Below are 23,051 nucleotides of genomic sequence, written 5' to 3' on the forward strand. Positions count from 1 at the left end.
ATGTGTGTGGTGTACATGTGTGTATGTGTGCATGCTTGCATGTGTATGGGTGTACATGTGTGTATGTGTGCATGCTTGCATGTGTGTGGGTGTACGTGTGTGTGTGTGCACTGTGTCCATGCGTTTGAAGGCCTGAGGCTGACACTGTGTCTTCCTTGGCTGCTCTCTGCGTTACAGATCAAGGCAGAGTGTCTCACTAAAGTGGAGCCTGCTGTTTCGCCAATCAACTATCCAGCTTACTCCAGGGGTTCCCCGCTTCTGCCTCTGGGCGCTGATGTGATGCTGAGTGTGGTCACAGAGGTCTGTGATGCCAGCGTCTAGTTTCACCCGAGCTCTGGGGATCCGAACCCAGGTCCTCGCACTTGCGCACAAGCCCCTCTACGCCTCTTCCCAGTAGCTGGGTCTCACTGGCTAGTCCTGGCTGGCCTGGAACAATTCTGAGGATTCCTGGAGGCAGAATCACCATTTTTGGACTGAGGTAGAGGTAGGAGCCAATGGCTGGCTGCTTTGCTTTTCTGGTCTTCAAGTTGAACCCCAATATCTATCTATGGGTTTTTACTACTCATGCTACCTAGAGGTGCATACCACCACACCCAACTCCCTTTACAATTATTTTTATTCAGTAGTATTTAAGTTTGTAGCCAGGGTGGCAGCACATGGCTTTAATCCCAGCACTCAGGAGGCAGAGGCAGGTGGATCTCTGTGAGTTCAAGGCCAGCCTGAGCCTGGTCTACAGATTGAGTTCCAGGGCAGCCAAGGCTACAAAGAAAAGCTCTGCCCAGAGAAAACAACAAGAACAACCCCACCTGTGTTTGCTGTGGTGTTACATATCCATAGCCCAGCCACCGGGGTAAGGGAGCGTGGTAAGTTGAGCTCAGGAGTTCAAGTCAAGCTCAGCAATACAGGAAGACCCTGAACCTAAGCCGGGCGATGGTGGCACACGCCTTTAATCCCAGCACTCGGGAGGCAGAGGCAGGCGGATCTCTGTGAATTCGAGACCAGCCTGGTCTACAAGAGCTAGTTCCAGGACAGGCTCCAAAGCCACAGAGAAACCCTGTCTCGAAAAAACCAAAAAAAAAAAAAAAAAAAAAAAAAAAAAAAAAAAAAAAAAAAAAAAAAAAAACCAAAAAAAAATAAAAAAAAAAAGACCCTGAACCTATAGCATGCGTGCACACACACACAGACATACACTCCTACCTGGGTTGTGGAGTTAAAACAACACTGAGTACCCCTGGCCCAAAGTCAGCAAGTAAGTAGGTCAGGATATGGACCCAGATGTTCTGTGGTCCTGGATACAGCTGGTTTCAGTCATGTTCCTAAGTGGCTCTACCCAGGCCAACTCTATGTTCAATGGAAGCCTCAACTCTGCCAACAGAAAGGACCCTGGAAAAAGCCTCATAGACACCTTCCGGCCAGTTCCCTCTGCTTGCTGCAGGCCCAGGATGCCCTCTAGTGGCTACTTCTGTCTCTGCAGCTGGGTTAGTGCCAGCCAGGTGGAAAGCGGGAGGCAGGCAGATCTCTGAGTTCAAGGCCAGCGGGGTCTAAAGAGCGAGTTCCAGGACAGGCAGGACTACACAGAGAAACCCCATCTCAAAACAAACAAACAAAAAAAGAACATCACAACAACAAAACCCCCAAAATACAGTGGGTAAGAAGACTCAGCTTGAAAGCCAGTTGTGGCGCACGCCTTTACTACCAGCGCTTGGGAGGCAGAGGTGGTCAGATCTGAGTTTGAGGCCAGCCTGGGCTACATAGTGAGTACCAGGACAGCCAAGGCTATATAGAGAAACCCTGTCTTGAAAAAATAAAAACTTTACCTTGGATAAGCATGTTTGAGCATGCCTGTGCACACAGTGTTACACCAGGTATTGAGGAGACAGGGAAGAGTGAGCGATGATAATGAAGAAGAAAGCCACAAGAAAGAACTCAAGGCCAGCAGCAATGTCACCATGAGGGTCAAGAAGATGGCTCACCAAGTAAGAGCATTTGCAAAGCAAGCCTGACAATTTGATTGAATTTGATTCCCCAGAACCTAGGTAAAAGGGCCAGATGTGGCACACATCTGTAACCCTGGCATTCCCACAGCGGCATGGGAGGGGAAGACAGGAGACTTGCCTGGAAGCTAGCTGGCCTAGGGTACATGGTACATTTAAGGAGGGCTGCATGTGTCCTCAGACTGTGTGGGTACAGGGAGGTTAATAACTTACTCAGGGTCACGACTGTAGCTGCAGGCCAAGGGATGCATGCAGGTTAATGGCACCCAGGCTACACCAGTACCCAGTCACACCAGGTAGCATATGTGTTTGAGAACAAAACACAAGTCCCACAGGAAAACCCACATCCAACAAGCTGTGGGGAAAGCCCCCAGCCAGGTCTTCCCTGTCCTAGCTACCTGCATTCTAAGCCTGGAACCCACACAGAGCTGACTGTATCTGGAGGGGCTCTGAGAATGTGAAAGGGCTAACGTGTCCGGGGTGCATGTAGACATGTCAGGACACAAGTCAGAACCACCAGCAACTGGAAGAAGGTGTTGGAGGGTAGGTGAGATGACCCAATGGGAAAAGGTGCTTGGCAAGCCTGACTACCTAGGTTCAAATCCCGAGGACCCACATGGTGGAAGGCAAGTTCTACTTTGACCACATAAGTGCTGCAGCATCGTGCCCCGCCCCTAAAAGTACCGCAGAATACACAATTTTAAAAAGAAGGAGTCAGAAAACGGAGGGGCCCTGGGGCCCAACCAGGAGGATGGGAAGTAGCTTTTGAGTTGGGTGCAGAAGGGAACTAGGCCAGAGGTTCAATCAGGACATCCAGAGGGAGGGAGGACCCTCCGACAGTAGAGCACATGTGAACCCAAGATAAAGGGGCTGATGGCCAGAACTCTGCTTTTCAAAAGCTAAAGCAGCTGACAGCGCCCAAGAGCTCTGAGTGACACCAAACACAGCTGTGGGGTGGCTTCTGAGACAGAGGCCCAGAGTCAGCGCTGGCATAGGTTCCTACTGAGGAACACAAACCCAAATCTGCAAAAGTGTGTCATTTAGCCCTGTGAGACCAGAAAACACTGAGCGGGCCAGGCACAGCGGAGCACGTCTAACCCTGCTCTGGAGGCAGTGGCTAGAGATCAGAGTCCACACAAGCCAGTGCCAGAGGACACACTCAAAAATCCCTAACATGGCTGAAGCTGTACAGCAGTGGGCAGAGCACTCGCCCAGCACGCATGAAGCCCTGGGTTCCACCCTCACCACCTCACACTAGCCATGGTGATGTGCACCTGGAGGTGGAGGCAGAAAGATCGGAAGTTCAAAGTCACCCTTGGCTGTATAGTAAGTTCAAGACCAGCCTGGACTACCTAGTCTTTAAAAATACCCAAACAAGGCTAAGGATCCAATTCAGTAAGTAGATTTTCACCAAGGGGGTCTAAGCTTAGTCCCCAGACTTCATAAGCCAGGTGTGGTGGTCCATACCCTCAGCACTTGGGAGGTGGAGGCAGGAGAGTTAGAAGCACAAGACCATCCTTGCCTACATAATGAGTTTGGGTCTAGCCTGGGCTTCATGAGACTCTCTTTAAAACCATAACAAAAACCCAAACCAAAGAAACAGTAAACATTGCAGTATTATCAAAGAGGTTGAGAAATAACCGTTGGGTGGCCTAGTTCCAATTCTGAATGAATTTACATTTGCTCAAACTCTCAGCCTAGTGAGTCTCTGGTTTTGTGTTTCCAGGGTCTCAAGTCCTGTCCTCCTGACCACATTCTAATGGCTGCCCTGCTGTGCCCTGGAACCGACAGCGATAGCAACCATGCCCTCTGCTGTGCGCTCAGATGCTGAAGGCCAGAGGGACAAGGACCGTCAGCAGCCACTGACCTGATTGACCATCTGGTGCTGCTGGACCGTCCTCTTCTCTTTAAACTCTTCGGACTCAATTTTAATCTCGTACATCGCCCCGCAGCCTCCTGAACAGACAAAGTCAAAGGCATCTCGGTTACAACAGATGGTAGCAGGCAGTCCCAAGAAAGGACAGTCCTGACATATTCGACTAACAGGTCCCAGTAAGAGCACAGTTTCCCATCTGACATTCACTCCTGGCCTCTCTGCTACCCACACTGTGGAGTGTGGGCAGGAAAGAGGAGGCCCAAGGCCTGGAAGCATTGGGAGGTAGAAATTCTCTCTTAGTAAGCCATGGGAGATGGTGGGAGGGTCAATTTCAGTTTCCCACCTTCCACAGACCTGTTAAAAATACCCTAAGGTTTCATCCGATTGTGTGGTCCATCCAGTGGTGGCTGGCAGTGACTATCAACTTGACAGAATCTGGTATCACTTAGGAGGCAAACCTCTAGGCATGTCTATGAGGAAGTGTCTTACTTTTTTTTTTTTAACTTATTTATTTTATTATGTATACAACATTCTGTCTGCATGTATGCCTGTAGTCCAGAAGAGGGCACCAGACCTCATTATAGATGGTTGTGAGCAACCATGTGGTTGCTGGGAATTGAACTCAGGACCTTTGGAAGAGCAGGCAATGCTCTTAACCACTGAGCCATCTCTTCAGCCCAGAGGCAGTTTCTAGATTGGGATTGCTCACCCCTAAACTGGATATCTGGACGAAAGGAAAAGAGAGCTGAGCGCCAGCATCCCCTCCCTCCTTCCCACTTCGCCCCTCTCTGTCTCTCTCCCCTTCCCTCCTTCCCGACAGGACATGATGTAACCAACCTGTAAGCAACGGCTTCAAGCACAGTCAACTATGCTTTCTTACACCAATGAACGCCCTCAGGGCCCTCTCCTAACATATAATAAAATAAACTTCTTTGTGTTTTGTTTTGTAAGTCAGGGTCTCAAACGGTCTGACCTCAACCCCTCCACATAATCAAGGATGGCCTTGAACTCCACCTCCTGAATGCTGGGATTACAAGCCAGCACAACACACTTGCTCAATTTTATGTTTCTGGGTCTCAAAGCTGGCCTGTGTACACATTAGGCAAGCGCTCTACCAACGGAGCTGCATTCCCCAGCCCAAGAAAAGCTATTTCTGAATGTTCTCCCTGTGAGCTTTCAGGAAGTCGGAGAGCCCTCCTTGCAGTGGCCATGCAGAGCCATGTCTTATCTAGCTGCCTGCACCCGTGTCCCTCTCTGGGCGTGTCTGGGTAAGGCCCCCATCTTCCCTCTGCTTCTAGTGCAGAAGCTACACCGCCAGCCTGGTCCTGACAGCCAGCCAGACATGTAGAGGTGGCCTGAGGAGAACAGGACCAGCCTGGGCTTGGAGAGTCTGCCCTGGGTCCCGATTCTGCCTCTGGTTCTCCTGTTTCCTTTTGATGCTTTGGGCTTGACTCTTGGATAAAGTATACAGTAGGGTAACTGAAAAAACCTACCTTGGGCCTGTTCTAGCTCTCCATCGGACGGTGTCAGATTACAAGTCCATCTCAAAAGTGAGAGACTATCCTGAGCTCTTGGTGCCTCTAGAGGGGCAGGCTTGGTGGTCAGCAAGAGAGACCTCATCTAAGCAGGGCTAGCCTGGTAACCCAGAGTTTTCTCAGCCAGGCCTTTGCCTTTGTGGTTTCCCTCTGACGTTTCTAAGTCCCCATCTCCATCTGGCCCAAAGCGACACAAACGGAGAAGTCACTATGGAAGGTTCCCTCCTCCCAGCCTTTGGACTTCAGCCTCTCCCCAGCTAAAAACTCAAAAGGCCCAGCAAAGCCCCATGGCAACGGTGGGAGAAAGCCTCACCTGAGATGTCCGTGACTTTGATAGCTGTGGCTCGAGGAAACTTCTCCTTGAGAACCTGGGTCACCTTGAGCTCCCCCTCAGTCTGGGAGGCAAACATCCGATGTACACAGTGCAGGAGAGGAAGCTGTGACACACAAAGAGGGGGGCTGTGGGACTGTGAGGTGGTACAGCCATGGCCCCTGCTGGGTGGGGCAGGGAGCGCTGGCTTGTAGGTGGCCTCCAGTCAGCCCTCAGTCTCACCACAAGGTCCAGAGCAGGTGCTATTCTAGACCCCCAGGGCTGTATCCTGGGTCTCTGTAGTATGTTTATGTGCATGTGCACTGGGGGTCAGAGGACAAACACAGCTGTCATTCTCAGCCACATCACTTTGTATTTGGAGACAGTCTCTTGCTGGCTTGGAGCTCATCAAGTAGGCTAGGCTGGCAGGCAAGCCCCAGGGAGCCCCCCCCCCCCCGTCTCACCTCCCAGCAGTGGGATCACATGCGTGTGCCCTCACACCTGGCTTGTGTTTTCAAATTTTTACTTTGAGTTGTGTGTGTGTGTGTGTGTGTGTGTGTGTCTAAGAGTTTGTGCACATGAATGTGGTGCTTCAGAGGCTAGATGAGAGTACCAGATCCCTGGAGCTGGAGTTATAGGCAGCTGTGAGTTGATTGACATGTTGACATGGAGGCTGGAAACAGTTGGGGTCCTCGGGAAAAGCAGGGAGCCCCCTTACCACCTCACACGGGTCCTGAGGACTGAACTCGGACCATCCTCGAGAGCACGTTACCAGCTGAGCCTTCCCAGCGCTCTCGGCTAGTCTCACAAGGCTGAGATAGAGTCTGCCTCTCCACAGCAGCATCCCAGAGCTGACCCCAAGACAGGCCCTGAAGCAGTGAGTGAGCAAATGAGAGGCTTGGCCGGGCCGTAGGCCAAGAAGCCTGAGATGGCCGGAATTCAGGTCAGATGAAAGCCTGGAGTTCGATGGTCTGTGTGCTGCACGAAGGAACAAAACCAAGGCTGTAAGCCTGGGTGCAACTGCTCCTGTGACAGAAGCAGCCACGGTGGCCTAATCGGATGGCAGGCAGCATGTAAGGTCACTAAGACGCAGTCACAGACTGACAGAATCCCTGATGATCTGCCCTAGATGACAGTCCTGGAAGCAACACAACTCCTCAGCATGGGAGGCAGATTCGATACCATCAGGCATGTGAGGAGAATGATGGAGAAGGTAAAGCTAAAGATGAGTCTGAAAGGGTAAAAGACTAGGCACCTTGGTTTAGGACATTATTCCAGGAGTCAGGAGGAATGTCACAAGTTCTAGGCTAACCAGGGCTATAATGCAAGACCCTGTCTCAAAAACCAAGAGAGGGTGGGAGGATTAGGAGAGCTGCTGTAGACTGGGCTCCCACTCCAGCCTGCAGGCTAAGAAGGGTGAAGATCAGAGGCCTGTTCTGTGTGCGACTGCAGAGCGCAGACTCAGCCTAAGTGCCCAGCACCAACGCCTGGACTCGGGACCACAACACCGAATGGTTTTCCGCTACAGAAGGCAGCATTTCTTTCCCAGGTTCACTCTACTGTGACGGATAATGGGACTGTCCCCGATCCACTTGAGCCCGGGTACCCCCCGCCCAGCACCCCCAGTGCGAATCAGAGAGGTCAGGAGAAAATGAATGAGAGCAGGGAAGGGCCCTGGTCCTGCCCCACGTCCCCAACCAGACAACAGCCACCCGAGCTCCCCCGCAGCTCTGCCCGAGCCCCACCGGCTCACCCCGTGGCTCCCGCGGAGCAGAGGCGCAGCGGACGCCGGGCCCCATGCCGCCATGCCCGGCGACACAGCTCGCAGCCCGAGGTCACTGTGCAAGCGTGGACTCCCCAGCACTCGGTCTGGAACCGCAGCCCTGGGCGAGCCCGCCCCCTGCCGCCCGGAGGCCGCGCCCGCCCCGTGGTCGGCACCCGGAACCGCCGTACCTGCAGGCCTGGGCGCACCCTCCATCCCAGACCAGCTTCCAAGGCAGGGTCCCCTGCTCGCCTCCAGACGCCCACCTCGGCTGTCGGGTGCACAGGACAGGCCTGCCTCCTGACAGCCCAGTCAGTGCTCTGGTTCCGGGAGGAATCCTAGAGAACAGACTGCTGCAGAGGCCAGATGAACGATGAACCAAACCAGGGGTGGAAGGAGTGGGGATGAGGTGTGGTATGGTGTTAGATGAGGGGAGAAAGATGGAAATTTGTTTTGGAGTCCCCCAAATTCCAGGGATACAGCCCTGGGATTACAGGATGGAACCTGTTTTGTGTTCAATGCCAGCCAGGGCTAAGTAGTGAGTTCCGGGCGAGTTTGGGCTATAGAGACCCTGTCTCAAAACCAAATGGGATGGGAGTGTGATGGCTCTCACCTTTAATCCCAGCTCTGGAGAGACTGGGGCAGGAAGGCCATCCTGGGCTACAGAATGGGTTTGAGGCCAGCCAGGGCTAAGTAGTGAGACCTTGGCTCAAAGCAAAAAAACCATCAGAATAGGTAGGCTTAGAAGCACACACCATGAGGGATAAATAACCACCCACAAAGGACTGTCAGAGAATGAGAGCTGACGCTCCCCCAAGCCCCATCCCATCTCTCGGGTGGTGATTGTCTGCAGCCTCAGTCTGGTGTGGCCTGCAGGACTCTGTCACTGCGCTTTGTCTGTGCAGTCAGTTCCTCGTGCGGATTAGACCTGGATTTGCTCTTTCAGGTGATCAACTAAAAGCAGGCTCATTTATAGGCGGGGTATGGTGGCACACATTTAACTCAACACTCGGGAGCCAGAGGCAGTTAGATCTGTTAGTTCAAGGCCTGCCTGGCCTACATAGCAAGTTCTAGGACAGTTAGACAATGGAGAAACCCTGTCTCAAAACAAAAATGTTCATTCCAATGTTGAGTGACTCCTGTGTTCTAGCCCTCATCTCCGCATTACTTGATACACATATTTTTCTGCTTGATTCCTTAAAACTTATGTTAAAACTTACACTTACGTTAGTGTAATTAGGGGTAATTTATTAACTTTCAAGTTTCTTTTGTGCCAAGAACACAATTAAAACTAAAATGTTTTAGCTGTATAGTGGCCCCTTTGCTAGTCAAACCACATGTTCAGATGCGCAGGGACTGGCTAACTAGATGGTGAACCAGACCATTGAGATATGCTCCCTGGATTGGGCTGGAATTAAATTACGGTTTTCCAATGTATTGCTAAGCTTGTAGAAAGCCTGGCACCACCAGCAACCAGCTTTGCAACCAAAGAGGCAGAGATGCTCTGGCAATGGAGCAGATAGAGAAGTGGTTCTGAGGAGGTAGACAGGGGACTCTCTCCGAGCTGCTGGAAGCCAGCCCTGCTGGAAATGAGTACTGAATTCATTGCAGACGAGTTTGCCACTTGAAGCTAAGTGCCCTAGGTTAAGGTCAGACTTACCTGCATCATTTACATTGGCACCTTTGCTTGTCAATCCTGTTCCACAGAACAATAATCCACATAACTGTGACTGAGAACTGTTGGCGCTCCACTGTGCACCCCCTTCCCTTCAGCTTCCAAGAGGATGTCTAAGCTGCTTGAGAGAACAATGTCTCAAATCCTTCAGCCTCCCCATCACACAAAGGAAATCACCTTGCACGACTTCACCTTTACCTACTCATCCAGCAGAATTGTCCTGCACAGGTCAGCCAGGCTTTTGGTCACACAATTTGTTGTTTTGTTTTGAGACTCTCCTGCAACCAAGCCACATCAGTACTGCCTGCAACTTGAACCTTCTTAAAATTCCACAGGGCAGGGAACCCTGACTGCTCTTTGGACTGGAGAGGGAGGGGGAGAGGAGTGGGAGGAGGGGAAGAAGGGTGGGAGGAGGGGGAGGGAAATGGGAGGCTGGGAGGAGGCTGAAACTTTTTTTTCCTTTTCTCAATAAAAAAAAAAATTATATTTTGTCTGGATGTTTTGCTTGCATGTACGTCTGCACAACATGTGCATACAGTGTCCAAGGCCAGAAGAAAGTGTCAGATCCCCTGGAACTAGAGTTACAGATGGGTGCAGACTGCCATGTGGATGCTGGGAATCAAGCTCTGGTCCTCTTCAGGAACAGCCAGTGCTCTTAACCACTGAGCCATCTCTCTAGCCTCTTCATTTCCTTAAACCACCTTTGGGGCCCAGGAAATAGCCGAGCCTTTCTGCTCTGAACTTGAGGTTCGTTCACCTTTGTTTACTTAGGGTCTAATCACTCTGTGTTTTGTTTATTGTTGAGACAGGGTCTCCTATGGCCCAAGCTGGCCTCGAATTTATGTCGCTGAAGATGAGCTTGGATTTCTGACCCTCTTGCTACAAGCCTGCACCACGGGGCCTCCTCAGTTAGGGTCTCTTGGGATGCATCTTCTGTTTTTACTTCACTGAGATGATTTTTAGTAACAGTCATTTTATAGAGGAGCCTCCTAGCACCCCAAGAGTCAGTTCTTAAAAAATTCAATCCTACAGCCAGCGGTGGGGGCACATGCCTTTAATTCCAGCAGCTGGGCGGCAGAGACAGGTGAATCTGAGTTTGAGGCCAGCCTAGATTATAGAGCAAGTTCCAGAAGAGCCAGAACTACAGAGAACCCTTTCAGGGGTAGGAGGGATTCAAGTAGCTGTACCCCAGCTTCTTAACCTTACCTGAACATTTGTATAAAAGACTGAAAAATCTCCTGCCTCCCAAGACTGCTAAACTTCCCTTCTGAGTAAAGCCCTACAATGTCCTCCCAGTCCCTTCAAAGTCAAAACACAGGGGTACGACCTAGGATCTGTCAACCAAGGGGCATGCTTCTAAATGGAAAATCTTGACACTGGACAATGTTAAGGATGCATGGCTTGTTTCTGGCTATGTGGCTTCAAAGCCTAACTCTGGCCTTCCTGACTCTTGTCTGGGTTATTTCTACTCTTCTGAAGCTTCAAAGAGCTTCCAAAGACTCAGCTGTTTGATTCCCTGACACACATTTTGGTGATCACTTCAAGTTTTTTTAAGGTTATATGTAATTTTAAGATGATCATTAAATTTATTTATGGGGGCATGCACATGCCACAGCGTACATATGAAGATAAAAGAACAGATTTCTGGAGTTGGTTCTCTCCACTATGAGGGTCCCAGAGATGAAACTCAGGTTGCAGGCTTGGCAGCAAACACCTTGACCTACTGGGCCATCCCAATGGCCTTTGTGATCATTTTCAGGCCTACTGAAACAAACAAAAACTCACCAAAAATGAGGTAGGCACATAGCACTTAAGAAGCCACAGAGCAAGACTTCAAGTCTGAAGCCAATCGGGGCTGCAAAATAAAGGCATGCCAGTAAATGTATAATGCTGACTTAACAGCTTGCCTGTGTCTTATACAAGATGTGATCACTTAGGAAGTTTCCAACTCTACTCAAAAAGTCCAAAACCAGTTTTCAGACCAACCCAAAATGCACCTGTAGTTTTTCTAAAACTGAATGTAACGGCTATTCTTGCTTGTCTACTTGACTACATATGAAATTAACTAAAACCAAACCAACCAAGAACACATGTGAAGGACTTGTCAAGTCATTTGAAGTGAGAAGATCCACTTTTAATCCAGACCTTCTGAGGTGGAAGGGTCACCATTAATCTGGGGCACAGCTTCTGTTGGCGCCTATATAAAGGACATGGAAGCAGGATTGCTTTCTTGCTCTTGAAGGCAAGTCCATTCCTTCACTGGCATTAGAGCCTACTTTGAGATTCTGGTGTATACTAAAGATCAGCTGAGATATCCCACCTTGTGGACTGAACAACTACTGCATTCTTGAACCTTCCATTGATAGACAGACATTGTTGGACTAGCTGGACCAGTCTGTAAGCCATTCAATAATCCCATATATATTCATTCTCCCAATTCTGTTCCCCTAAAGCCGTGGTCCTTACACTCCCTAGTGCTACAATCCTTTAATACAGGTCTCCTTGTGTTGTGGTGTCCCCCAACTATGGTTTATTTTTGCTCCTACTTCGTAACTGTAACAATTATTTCTGCTGCTACTTCATAACTACTTTTGCTACTGTCATTTAACGTAATGTAAACCTGTGTTTTCCAATGGTCTTGGACAACCCCTGTGGAAGGGTCGTTTGCTCTCCAAAGAGGTTGTGACACCCACAGGTTGAAAACCCCTGTTCTAAAGACCCCTCCTGACTGATACATTGAGCTTGTTGGTAATTCTCCTACAAGGATAAGTGGCTGTATAGGCTGGGGAGGGTTTTAAGGCTACAGGAGTACTTGACTTCAAGGTAATAAAATTAGGGAGTCCAGCCTCCACCGTTTCCCAGGAATGTACCTCAGATCCGGAGTCCCATGAGCATCCCAGCATGGAGACGGCTCACTTCTCTCCGGGATGGGTCTGCACTAGTCACAGGGATTTGTTCTTTGGAATAAGGCTCTGGTATTCTATTTGGTTTCATTTAGGAACTTCTCCTTCCTAAGCTTTAGGAAATTAGATACTATATGGTTTGCAAAGATAATCCTCCAAATTTAAACTCTAATCAAAATCCACAGAACCTGCAAAGATCTCATTTCCACATTTAAATGAAAACATGCTAACACACTTAAGTCATTTTTGCTTTCAATATAGTTTATTCTGATGAAGTTATAAAAGTAGATACAAAATACTTTTTTAAAAAGTACAGTTAACGACTTAGAAAAATAGAATAAAGCCCTAAAGGTTTAAAAATACAACATAATTTTTTTCCCATGAGGAGTTTTTTTTTAGATGGTAACCAAGACTACCTTATGCAAATAATTTTTGATGCAGACCAACACAGAATGTTGTTCTATAAGCAGCCCATAGCACACTGGCCATCCGTTTGGCTTTACTTGATACTCTGATGAGAAAACTGAATCTCCATGCAGCTGCTTCAGTAAAATTACTGCTGCCATCTGTGCTCCAAAGCCCCTCAGAGCCAGCATCAAAACTGAATATAAAGACAGGAAGACCAAGACTCCTTCCTTTCCTTCTTTGCCACAACTCCCACTGACCTCAGGAGGAAGGTGCTCAGCAGCTCATGTCCAGGCTGGCACTGTTCAGGCCAGGGCTCCATCCTGACATGGGTAGCTCCCAATGAGAGCAGAGGAGACCTGGCACCATGACTAGAAACACACTTGTACAGCCCACACTCTTCAGGCCTGAATTGTTTATGCTTCTGAGGTAATAACTTCATGTCTGAGAAGCTCTACTACTGTATGATCTTAGGGCGTAGAGAGAAGCCAGGAGTACACACAGGAAACCTCACCACCAGGACTATACCTGGCCTTTGCTGCAGTCATGAAGAACACAGACCTGCAGTTCTCCAGTGAGCAGTTACATGAACTAGAGCTCTGCAGGCCAGGGTGAAAAACCCTTGGCTACCTGGCTGCTGCTAAGTCACTTTATTCTGTCAGCAGAGCAACACTATAGGGGCTGTCAACACAAAAACTGGATAGCAATGAAATATGACTAGTTTCTTTAATCCTTCTATCATTGTCCAAGTTTTGAAAAGTCCTGGAAGTTAAAGCACCACAGGCTAAGGTGGGGTTCACCAGGCAATTGGAAGCCACTGAAACCAAGTCTAGGGAGCAGAACAGATGAGACAGCTTGAGTCCTCCTACTGGGGTGAGGGTAGAGGAAGGGGGCAGGTAGTAGGTAGATAAACCCAGGACGGACTGATTGCTTCTGATGTTATGAAGGCACCCTCCTGCCAGGTTCTGCCTCAGAGGTGAGCAAACAGCATAATGTGTACACACTGCTGGTTAAGGCAAGTCAGTTTGGGAGTTTGGTACTCTTTTCATTTAAAAAGACAGAAGGAAAAACAAAGCCAGGGGACACACAAGGAGACAGTCAAGTTCCAAACCACCAGCAAGGGTGTGCTGTTATGTCCCATATGCCCCCTATCTTAGCATCTACCCATCTGGAGCTCAGTCACAGGGAGGGCATTTCTGTCACTGAAACCTTTGATTTGATGGTGCCAGATATCATAAAAATGATTGAGCCCTGGTGAAGAAAGAGAATTTCACTTAAGCAAATCAAAGTAAATGTTGTGGTTGAGGGGTGATGCTTTCTTGGTGGCATCTAGAAGCCTGCTTCCTGTCTGCAGAGCAGAACAGCTGACATCTGGATCTCTGCATACACCCGAGTTAGGAAATTGTTTCCAAACCATAATCCTGTCTTGAATTCCTCTAATGGCGATGTGTGGTTTCAGCAAAAATAAGACAAACAGTTTCTTGAAAATTCTAAGCATACTTAAGAACATACTAAAAGTTAGTTATTAAAACTGGGGTTTCTGCCAGGCGGTGGTGGCGCACGCCTTTAATCCCAGCATTTGGGAGGCAGAGACAGGACGATTTCTGTGAGTTCAAGGCCAGTCTGGTCTACAGAGCGAGTTCCAGGATAGGCTCAAAAGCTACAGAGAAACCCTGACTCAAAAAACAAACAAGCAAACAAACAAACAAAAACAACTAACAACTAAACTAACAAAAAAAAATTGGAGTTTCTAAGGAATTCTTTCTTGTACAGTTTTGTGGAGTCAAAAATAAGAAAAGCCTCCTCAACTCTAACCTTTATAAAACTATGCCATGTAGGTGGTCAGTAAGCACTGTGTAAGGCCCAGTTCTGACACACTGAACGCTGATAAACTACAGTATGGCCATCGGGCAGGTGTCCAGGATACTTAGGATGCCATGTATACCTGAGGAGGCAGCCAGAACTGACTAGATCTGAGGACCAAATGAAAGCAGGCACCTTCCTCAATAAAGGTGTCTTTTATCCTGAAAGCATAAGGAATTGTCAAGTTCTGATACAAAGACAAAGTAGGAGAGACCCCTAGAGCTCAATGCAGCCTTTGTGTAGTAAAGATGAAGCACAGCTGTTCACTCACTCCCCTGGCTGGGTCTCCAGCTCCAGGGAGACCTTCTGCAGGCACAAGCACCCTCAAGTTACTTTTTTCCTTATTGCTATAAGTCTGCATTTCTACATATAAATGTAAGTTTCAAGTTGTAATAAAAACATGGAATCACTTAGCAAATAATCAAGTACTCTAAATACTTTTTTCTATTATCCCCTCCAGAACTGCAAGGCCTCACAAATCATCAACGAAAATAGTGGCTTTAAGGCCCAAGTCTGTCACAGTTTTTTTGGAAGTTTCTTGATCTCTGCCAAAACCTAAGTGAAGAGTTTTAAAAGGAGAACCTGCAAGGCCGCCATCAGAAGACACAAAGACTACATCTGTTATTCACCCTCATCTAGACAGACAAGGACTCAATCCCAAAAAAGTTTTAAGTCGCTTAAAATAACTTTGGTTAATCTCATGTCATATATGCCTGTGGTTTAAGCCTTGTGGATTTTGCATAACAAAGTATTTTTTCAGCCACAAGTTCACCATGTAGCCCAGGCTACTCTCCAATGTGCCTACCTACCTCTGCCTCCACAGTGTCAGTCAGGTACAGGCATGCACCATGATGCCTGGCTAAAAATAACACCAGCACACAGGCGCAAACCTAAGGCTATCTAGGGGAAACAGATGCTTTAGATGCTAGAATTCAGAAATGGAACACCATTTCAATTTGCAAAATGAAGCAAAACCGATCCGTATGAAGAAATTTGTTCTGAAATCCTTAATGTCCATTATGCAGTCACATGGAAAAACTCAAATCACTTTCATGAACAAAAGATCAGCAACAAACTACAGGTTAGTCGTAAGGTTACAACAGAGGACACTAACAGGACAGGATAGCCACACAGCAGCTCCAATTCGGCTGTGCCATAGATCTTGTACTGAAGCTATCCAGCCAACCTACCTTTGGGACAATTTTCTCTGCAATGGGTCTTTTGATCCTGTTTTCTTATAGTCAGTATCACTAGTCCATATCAGACAGCAATGAGAGAGTGCTAACAGTAGATAGAGCAAGAGGGTAACTGTGTTCTAGAAGAAATATTTATCTGTCTTTAGATCCAAGCTTCTCAATTAATTCCTGAAGTGGTGCCAATTCACGCCTATCAATCAGATTAAACTCCTGGAAAAGAGAAGAGGAAAATGTAAGAAAAAAATTTTGGTTTTTCTAGACAGGGTTTCTCTGTAGCTTTGGAGCCATCCTGGAACTAGCTCTGTAGACCAGGCTGGCCTCGAACTCACAGAGACCCGCCTCTGCCTCCCGAGTGCTGGGATTAAATGTGTGTGCCACCACTGCCTGGCTATAAAATGGTATTTTATATACAGAATTGCCTCGCTCTAAAAAGGAGTCCTTTTTTCATTTTCTGCTTTTTAAAAAGTTTTTACTTTTGTGTGTGTTTGCCATATATGTGGGGGTGTCTAAAGAAACCAGAAGTGGGTATCAACCCCTGAAGCTGTAGTTACAAGTGGTTGTGAGCTCCCCATTCAGGGGCTGGAAAATGAACTCAGGCCCTCTGCAAGCGCAGGAAGTATTCTTTACTGCTGACCCGTTTGTCTCTCCAGTTCTCTTTTCTGGTTTTTTTAAATGAGATCTGGCTGGGATTACAGAGATATGACATCATGCTTTGAAATTCTTTAGTATCTCTTTCAAATAATGTGAATTGTTTTGACCTTCTAAATTTCTAATTCTGAATTAGTGCTCTTAGGCAAGAGGCTGCAAACCTGAAAGATCAAGGGAAGCCCAAGGCAGCTGGACCCAAGTAGGATGCTGCCTTTCTTCCTTTCTTTTTTAAAGCTTTAGTTACTTATTTTAGGTCTATCTGTGAGCCACTGAGAGTTTATTGCACCACATGTGTGCACGTGCCTGTAGAAGCTAGATGAGGATACTGGATCCCACACAGGTAGCTGTGAGCCTCCTGATAGGGGTTCTGGGAACTGAGCTCAGGTCCTCCACAATAACTGTGTGTGTTCTTAACTGCTGAGCCATCTCTCCAGCCCAGAGACACCGCCCTTCTATACTGCATCATGAATGAAACAGTGTCGAGAAGAAAACAAAACTGGGAGCAGAACCAAGCTTGCACTCAGATGGTCTACATCTATGAGTAAGACACAGTGTTCTTGCTAAGTTATCCAAGTCCAAGGCCCCGAGATCAATATGGCTCACCTACCTGAACAAAGAAAATAAAGTGCTTAAAGGAGGTGTTGAGGTGGGCCTCCTCTTGCAGCTGCATCACGGAATCAAAGTGCTGGTGGTAAATATGGGCGTACACCCTGAAGAGTCGCTTCAGAATCGTCTTTGCCACAGACATAAAGTTTTTGGGAAATGGGACACCTGCAATTGAATGCACGCCTGTCAGTCTTTCATCGAATGGGATAGCGTGAGTCCTGACACTGCGCGAGCACTGCAGCACGTAAGCTCAAGCACTGCCAAGTCTACTCCAGAGCAAAGCAAACCCCAACCTGAGTATTCATACTCCACACTGACTACCCACAACACAAGACACAGGTATACAGACTGCTGATCACAGTTCAAATTAACATGTCAGCTGTTTAATACCAGTTTCTCCCTAAGATGAAATGTAACAAGAGTAAGCACTTTGATTATAAACATCACTTTTGTCATTTGTAACAGGAAAAAAAAATAAAAATAAAAATTTTTCTAAACAAAATAAAAGGCAAATAGCCCTCAAGTCAGTAGAGAGCATCTCATCCTCTACAGTGTTCTGGAAAGTAAAAGTAGGTCTTCATTTTCCCAGGCCCAAAAGGGGTGATCCTTCCTGAAACAGAAGACTGGGACCTCATCCCTTCTCAGAAAAAAGAAACACCTCTTGAGAGAAAGGTGGTGTGGGGACCTCTTGAAGCAGCAGCCAAGGGGCAACTGGATACATTCCTGACAAGCTTGGCTGACAGACCAAAGTCCTTTAGAAAAGCGACTGGAGACTGCCCGAGCCAGCACTGGCTACATAACCAACACTAGGAGCACTGAGAAGGCGTGTGCCTGCTGAGCATGTGCTGCTTGTCTCTAACTCCAGTCAGAGCTAGGTGATCTGTGAGAGGCCATGGACTCCACAGGGAGCCCCAGGTTTGACAAATCACCTTCAAAAACCGGTTCCTCAGAAACATTCTAAACAAACACCTTTCAGCCTCTATGGACGGCATTCCTCCCTTGCATCTTTACTTTCTCTTTTCTTTAGCCAGCCCTTGAAAGCTTGATATTTAATAAATTTTGTTTATTTTTGTTGTATTCCCAGCCCCTAGTCTTAGCTAAACATAGTGCAAACATTACACTGGAGCTTATGAGCTGTTTCTCTGGATAGAATCCTAATATGAAATTCTAAAAGGGCAGGTTTTAAAATCAAGCATCTTTTTTCTTAAAATTTCTATCTTGCTAATGACTTAAGATATGCTGCTAAAAAAGGAAAAAGGGAGGAGCTGGAGAGATGGCTCAGCGGTTAAGAGCCTACTCTTCCAAAGGTCCTGGGTTCAATTCCCAGCAACCACATAGTGGCTCACAACCATCTGTAATGAAGTCTGGTGCCCTCTTCTGGCCTGCAGGCACACACACAGACAGAATATGGTATACATACATACATACATACATACAGACAGACAGACAGACAGACAGACAGAGACACAGACAGAAAGGAAGGAAAAGGGGGCCAGGCAGTGGTGGCACATGCCTTTAATCCCAGCACTCGGGAGGAAGAGGCAGAGTTGGAGGCTAGCCTGATCTACAAGAGCTAGTTCCAGGTAGGCACCAAAAAAACTACAGCGAAACCCTATCTCAAAAAAACAAAACAAAAAAAAGGAAAAAAGAACAGTTCTAACCAATAAGCTGAAACAACTAGCAAAAATTACAATACTGATAATAGGCTAATGGGGAGGAGGCAGGGGGAGGAGTCTAGAATTATTACAGTAGAGAGAGAAGCTGAAAAAATAGCAGGATTTTGGGGGCATGGTGGTGAGATTTTACAACCTCAGTGAGGTAGAGATGGAAGGACACAACATACAAGGTCATTCTCAGCTACACAGTAAGGTCAAACCGAGCTAAATGAGATCTTGCCTCAAAAAATTAAATCAAATGAAGCTTAACTGAGTAAAGATGTAGCTGTTTCAATCTAAGTACTTTCTAAACTGAATTTAATAGAACACAATCAAGTGGAGCCAATATATAATAAAGTATCTGTGAGGAAAGAAACACAAGGTTCAATAGAAGACTGGTAAAAGCAAGCCAAGTCCAATAGCTTTTTTCTTTGAAACAAAGTCTCACTCTGTAGCACAGGCTAGCCTTGAACTCCCAGCAATCCTCCTGTTTCAGCCTCTGGAGTGTTGGAACGGCAGGCATGCCCCACCATTTTCCTCAACACCAGTCTAAGTATAGAAACTTGATCAGCCAGCAGATTGGCTGATGGGTAAAGGTACCTGCTGCCAAGCCTGGTGACAGGAGTTCAATCTCCGGGGCTCACGGGGTGGAAGGTGAGGTGGAAGGAGAGAACTGACCTCCCCAAGCTGTTCTCTGACCGCACACCCGTACAGTGCTATCCAAGCTCCCACCCAGACTCAGACACACCGGGGCATAGAATAGACAAATAAGAGACAAATAAATGTTGGTTTGGTTTTTTAAAAATTGATTTAAATGTTTCTCCCAGAAGTGCCTCTACTTCGACTATGAAGAAGAGCACAAGAATTTGGTAGCAGGGAGGTGGTGGCGCATGCTTTTAATCCCAGGACTCTGGAGGCAGAGGCAGGTGGATCTCTGTGAGTCTGAGGCCAGCCTGGTCTATAATGTCTACAGGCTCCAAAGTCACATGAAGAAACCTTGTCCCAGCCGGGCGGTGGTGGCGCACGCCTTTAATCCCAGCACTCGGGAGGCAGAGGCAGGCGGATCTCTGGGAGTTCGAGTCCAGCCTGGTCTACAAGAGCTAGTTCCAGGACAGGCTCCAAAACCACAGAGAAACCCTGTCTCGAAAAACCAAAAAAAAAAAGAAAAGAAACCTTGTCCCAAAAAGAAAAAAAAAAAATCTGGTAAGAAGCTGCTCAGAGCCCAGGAAGTGCAAGCAAGCTAACTTCACTCTTCAGTACAATAACAAAATCAAAACAGTAGCAAGTCAGAAATGCTCTACTAGCAGAGCAGTTTAAGAAGACATGGAGAGGCTGGGGTGTAACTTAGTGATAGAGCATGTGCTCAACCACGGGAGAGGCCCTGGGTCTGACTCCAGCACCAAAAAAACCAGTAATTTACAGTCATCAAAAATAGACAATGATAAAGTATCTGATGAAAACGGGATGGTGAGACGGCTTAGCAGGTAAAGCAACTGCCGCACAAGGCTGGAGACCCCAATTCCATCCCTAGACACCATGGAAATAAAGGCAGGAGAGAACCAATTCCACAAAGTTGTCCTCCTCTGGCCTCCTCTTATGTACTGTGGCACACACACATACACGCACAATTTTTTAAAATCTACACTTTTGTTGTTGTTGTTGTGGGAGACAGGGTCTCACTATATAGCCCTGGCTGACCTGGAACTCAGAGAGATCTGCCTATGACAGTCTCTGGAGTGCTGGGATTGAAGGTGCACACCATACCCAGCTAACATTTATTTTTACTTTGAGAAAATGTTTCTGTATTTTTATGACAAACAAACAGAACAAATATGAAGAATGCAGGAAGCTAGCCCTGTAAGGTGATCTGAAACTATACAATTTCCACAAGGTTTGCAAGGTCCCAAAACATGGCAACTTACTCTATATGTGATTTAACTGAGGAAGGAAAGACACTCATCAAAGCGGAACAAATTGGCTAACTTCTGTCTGGAAAAAAATTTAAGCAGCATTCAGAATAAAAACCCTAACAGCCCAAAGACTTAATTAATAAATAAGATAAAACATAAGCAATGCTATTACCTAGAAATAAAGAAAACCTTTCTCACTGTTAAAACGCAATTCGAGCTGGGCGGTGGTGGCGCACGCCTTTAATCCTAGCACTCGGGAGGCAGAGGTAGGCGGATCTCTGTGAGTTCGAGGCCAGCCTGGTCTACAAGAGCTAGTTCTGGGACAGGCACCAAAGCTACAGAGAAACCCTGTATCAAAAAAAAAAAAAAAAAAAATGTTTAAAAACAAAAAACAAAAACGCAATTCGGGGTTGTGAGCAGAGCTCAGGAACCAGATATATGCCTCGCGCACACACTAGGCCCAGGCTTCAATCCTAGCACCACAAAAAGCAACAACAAAACCACACATATTTTAAAGAAAATGAGCAAAAAAAAAAAAAAAGTGAAGTGTATATTGCAAAACACTCTAAAATAAGACCAAAGGTGCTCCAGAGAACATACAGCTTACATCAAACCTACTATCTATAACAGACAAAGGACATAAACAGAACAGAAAAAAACAAGTATTTCATCTCATTAATAACTGTGTGTGCATGAGCACGACATGTAAGGCACATGTTGGGGTCAGAGGACAACTTCCTCTCACCATGTGGGTCTCAGGGATCAAGCTCAGGTCACCACACAGTTCTACTCCAATAACTTACCAATCTTCGAAGGGAAAAGGGTCTCGTCATCAAGCTGATCCTGAACCCAAGTCATCAAATAGTCAATGTATTTTGGTGCAGAACATTTGATTGGCTTTTTAATATTAGTGCCATCTGCCCAATGGTATTCATACCTGCAGAGAACAACAATGTGTTACTGACAGTTGTTAAATCTTAATATGTACAACCTGTAATCAAAGCAGGTTAACATTCTATGCAGAGAAATTCTATGAGACTTTAAGAAGTTATAGGAAAATATCAGCCTATTTTTAACCCAGTATCTTTAAGACAAATATTTACTTCTGGATGTGCAGCTACTTTCATTAATTCTAAAGAGGTACCAGGAAAAATGAGCAAATATTAAAAGACCACCTAGAGATTCTTGTAGAAACTAAATTTAAATTTAAATACAAACAAACAAACAGACAAACAGACTTTCCTGACGAACCTAAGTCACAGTTCTGTTAAATTACATCCATCTGTGTGGGCATGCGCACACTGTCCAGGCAGTCTTGGCAGCAAGCGCCTTTATCCTCTTGGCCATCTTACTGGCCACTGACTCAAATCCCTATGCATTTACTCCTACAACAGAACAATACAATTATAATATAAATATTAAACACTGAGTATTCATATACTAAAGTAGTTACAATAATAGCCATTGCTGAGAAGTCAAGAACTCACAAACTGAATTATCTGTATAGGAAGAAATAGGTAAGAGCAATCTTTATTACTTAATGTTTATCAATTATAAAAGAAAGTAATTCAAAAGCCTCTGTACCAGACTAGATACATACCTGGGACCTGCGGACATGACTGGGCAGCTTGCCTCAGTGCAGAATTCTGTAATGGTTCCATACAACATGTTGATCTGATTGAAGAAATCCACAGCTGCAAAGACAATGCCATAACTGTTAAGTGTCTATGTAAACCATGACAAACCAAACACCTCTCAACTGAAGGAATATAGACAATATTTTCTTTTTGGAAATGGGGTCTATATTGCCCAGGCTAGTCTGGAACTCCTGGATTCATGCAATCCTCCTGCCTCAGCTTCCCAAGCAATTGGGATTACTACAGCATACTACCATGTTCAACTAAGCAAAATACTGGAGCTGATTTTAACTTAGTGGTAACTAAATAGTCATTGGAATATATTATTTGATTAGATCCAAGGAGTTTCAAGATTCACAGCTTATCAAACTACACACTATCATCTGTTAGGAAAGAGAAAAAGGTACATTCCAAACACGGACTTCAGCATCAGCATTTGGCCACTCAAAAAGGATCTGGAATCAAGGACCTAGTCTGGGTCTGTTCTGACAGAAGAATTTAAAAGATGGGAACACATGCCAACAGTGCTGGAAGTTCAGAGAGAAGGTAACCCCTGGAAGGACTGAGGCACACAGGACATTCCAAAGGAACTCTCACTAGATATAGACAACAAGGAGGAAGAAATGAGTGGCAAACATGATTAGGTGTAAAGAGAATTATTAAGACTCAGAAAGTTTTTCAAAATACCATGATTCTGTCTAAAGGAATACTTGAAAAAAAACAATGATTAGGGCTTTCAAAGTTTCTACAAAAATGGATTAAGAAAAAAAATTCTGCTTCATAAAAACTTGATAAAAACTCCCTAACTTATAAACGTCCTCTTCATTACATTTTATTTGTATTTCTATCATCGTTTTCTTCAAGAAAAGTTTCTCTGTGTAGCCCTGGTGTCCTGAACCTCAGAGGTCCGAAGATCCGCCTGCCTCTGCCTCACATGGACTGGGATTAAAGGAGTATGCCACCATGTCTGGCATCTTTTTTTTGGGGGTTTTTCGAGACAGGGTTTCTCTGTGGCTTTGGAGCCTGTCCTGGAACTAGCTCTGTAGACCAGGCTGGTCTCGAACTCACAGAGATCC

General features: G+C 46.4%; 2 protein-coding genes across 4 annotated transcripts in view; both read right to left on the reverse strand.

Annotated features, from left to right (window-relative positions):
- Bola3 (bolA family member 3) overlaps window positions 1-7,587 on the reverse strand; it is an 8,546-nt gene extending 959 nt beyond the window's left edge. Inside the window, exons 1-4 of one of the 2 annotated variants that reach the window (XM_013352840.2) lie at window positions 7,469-7,564; window positions 6,434-6,693; window positions 5,719-5,842; window positions 3,862-3,950 (exon numbers count right to left, since the gene is read on the reverse strand). In XM_013352840.2, coding sequence (XP_013208294.1) covers window positions 3,862-3,950; window positions 5,719-5,842; window positions 6,434-6,693; window positions 7,469-7,514 — 519 coding nt within the window. In that variant the 5' untranslated portion in view covers window positions 7,515-7,564. Of the gene's footprint in view, window positions 1-3,861; window positions 3,951-5,718; window positions 5,843-6,433; window positions 6,694-7,468 lie in introns of both variants that reach the window. The other variant, XM_005364659.2, reaches the window with a different exon arrangement.
- Window positions 7,588-15,356: 7,769 nt separating this feature from the next.
- Mob1a (MOB kinase activator 1A) overlaps window positions 15,357-23,051 on the reverse strand; it is a 12,528-nt gene continuing 4,833 nt past the window's right edge. For both annotated transcript variants that reach the window (XM_026788002.1, XM_005364660.2), the window contains exons 3-6: window positions 21,939-22,032; window positions 21,142-21,275; window positions 16,775-16,938; window positions 15,357-15,729 (exon numbers count right to left, since the gene is read on the reverse strand). In XM_026788002.1, coding sequence (XP_026643803.1) covers window positions 15,652-15,729; window positions 16,775-16,938; window positions 21,142-21,275; window positions 21,939-22,032 — 470 coding nt within the window. In that variant the 3' untranslated portion in view covers window positions 15,357-15,651. The remainder of the gene's footprint in view (window positions 15,730-16,774; window positions 16,939-21,141; window positions 21,276-21,938; window positions 22,033-23,051) is intronic.

The sequence above is a fragment of the Microtus ochrogaster genome (genome assembly GCF_000317375.1).
Source record: "Microtus ochrogaster isolate Prairie Vole_2 chromosome 14 unlocalized genomic scaffold, MicOch1.0 chr14_random_3, whole genome shotgun sequence".
Classification (NCBI taxonomy): domain Eukaryota; kingdom Metazoa; phylum Chordata; class Mammalia; order Rodentia; family Cricetidae; genus Microtus; species Microtus ochrogaster.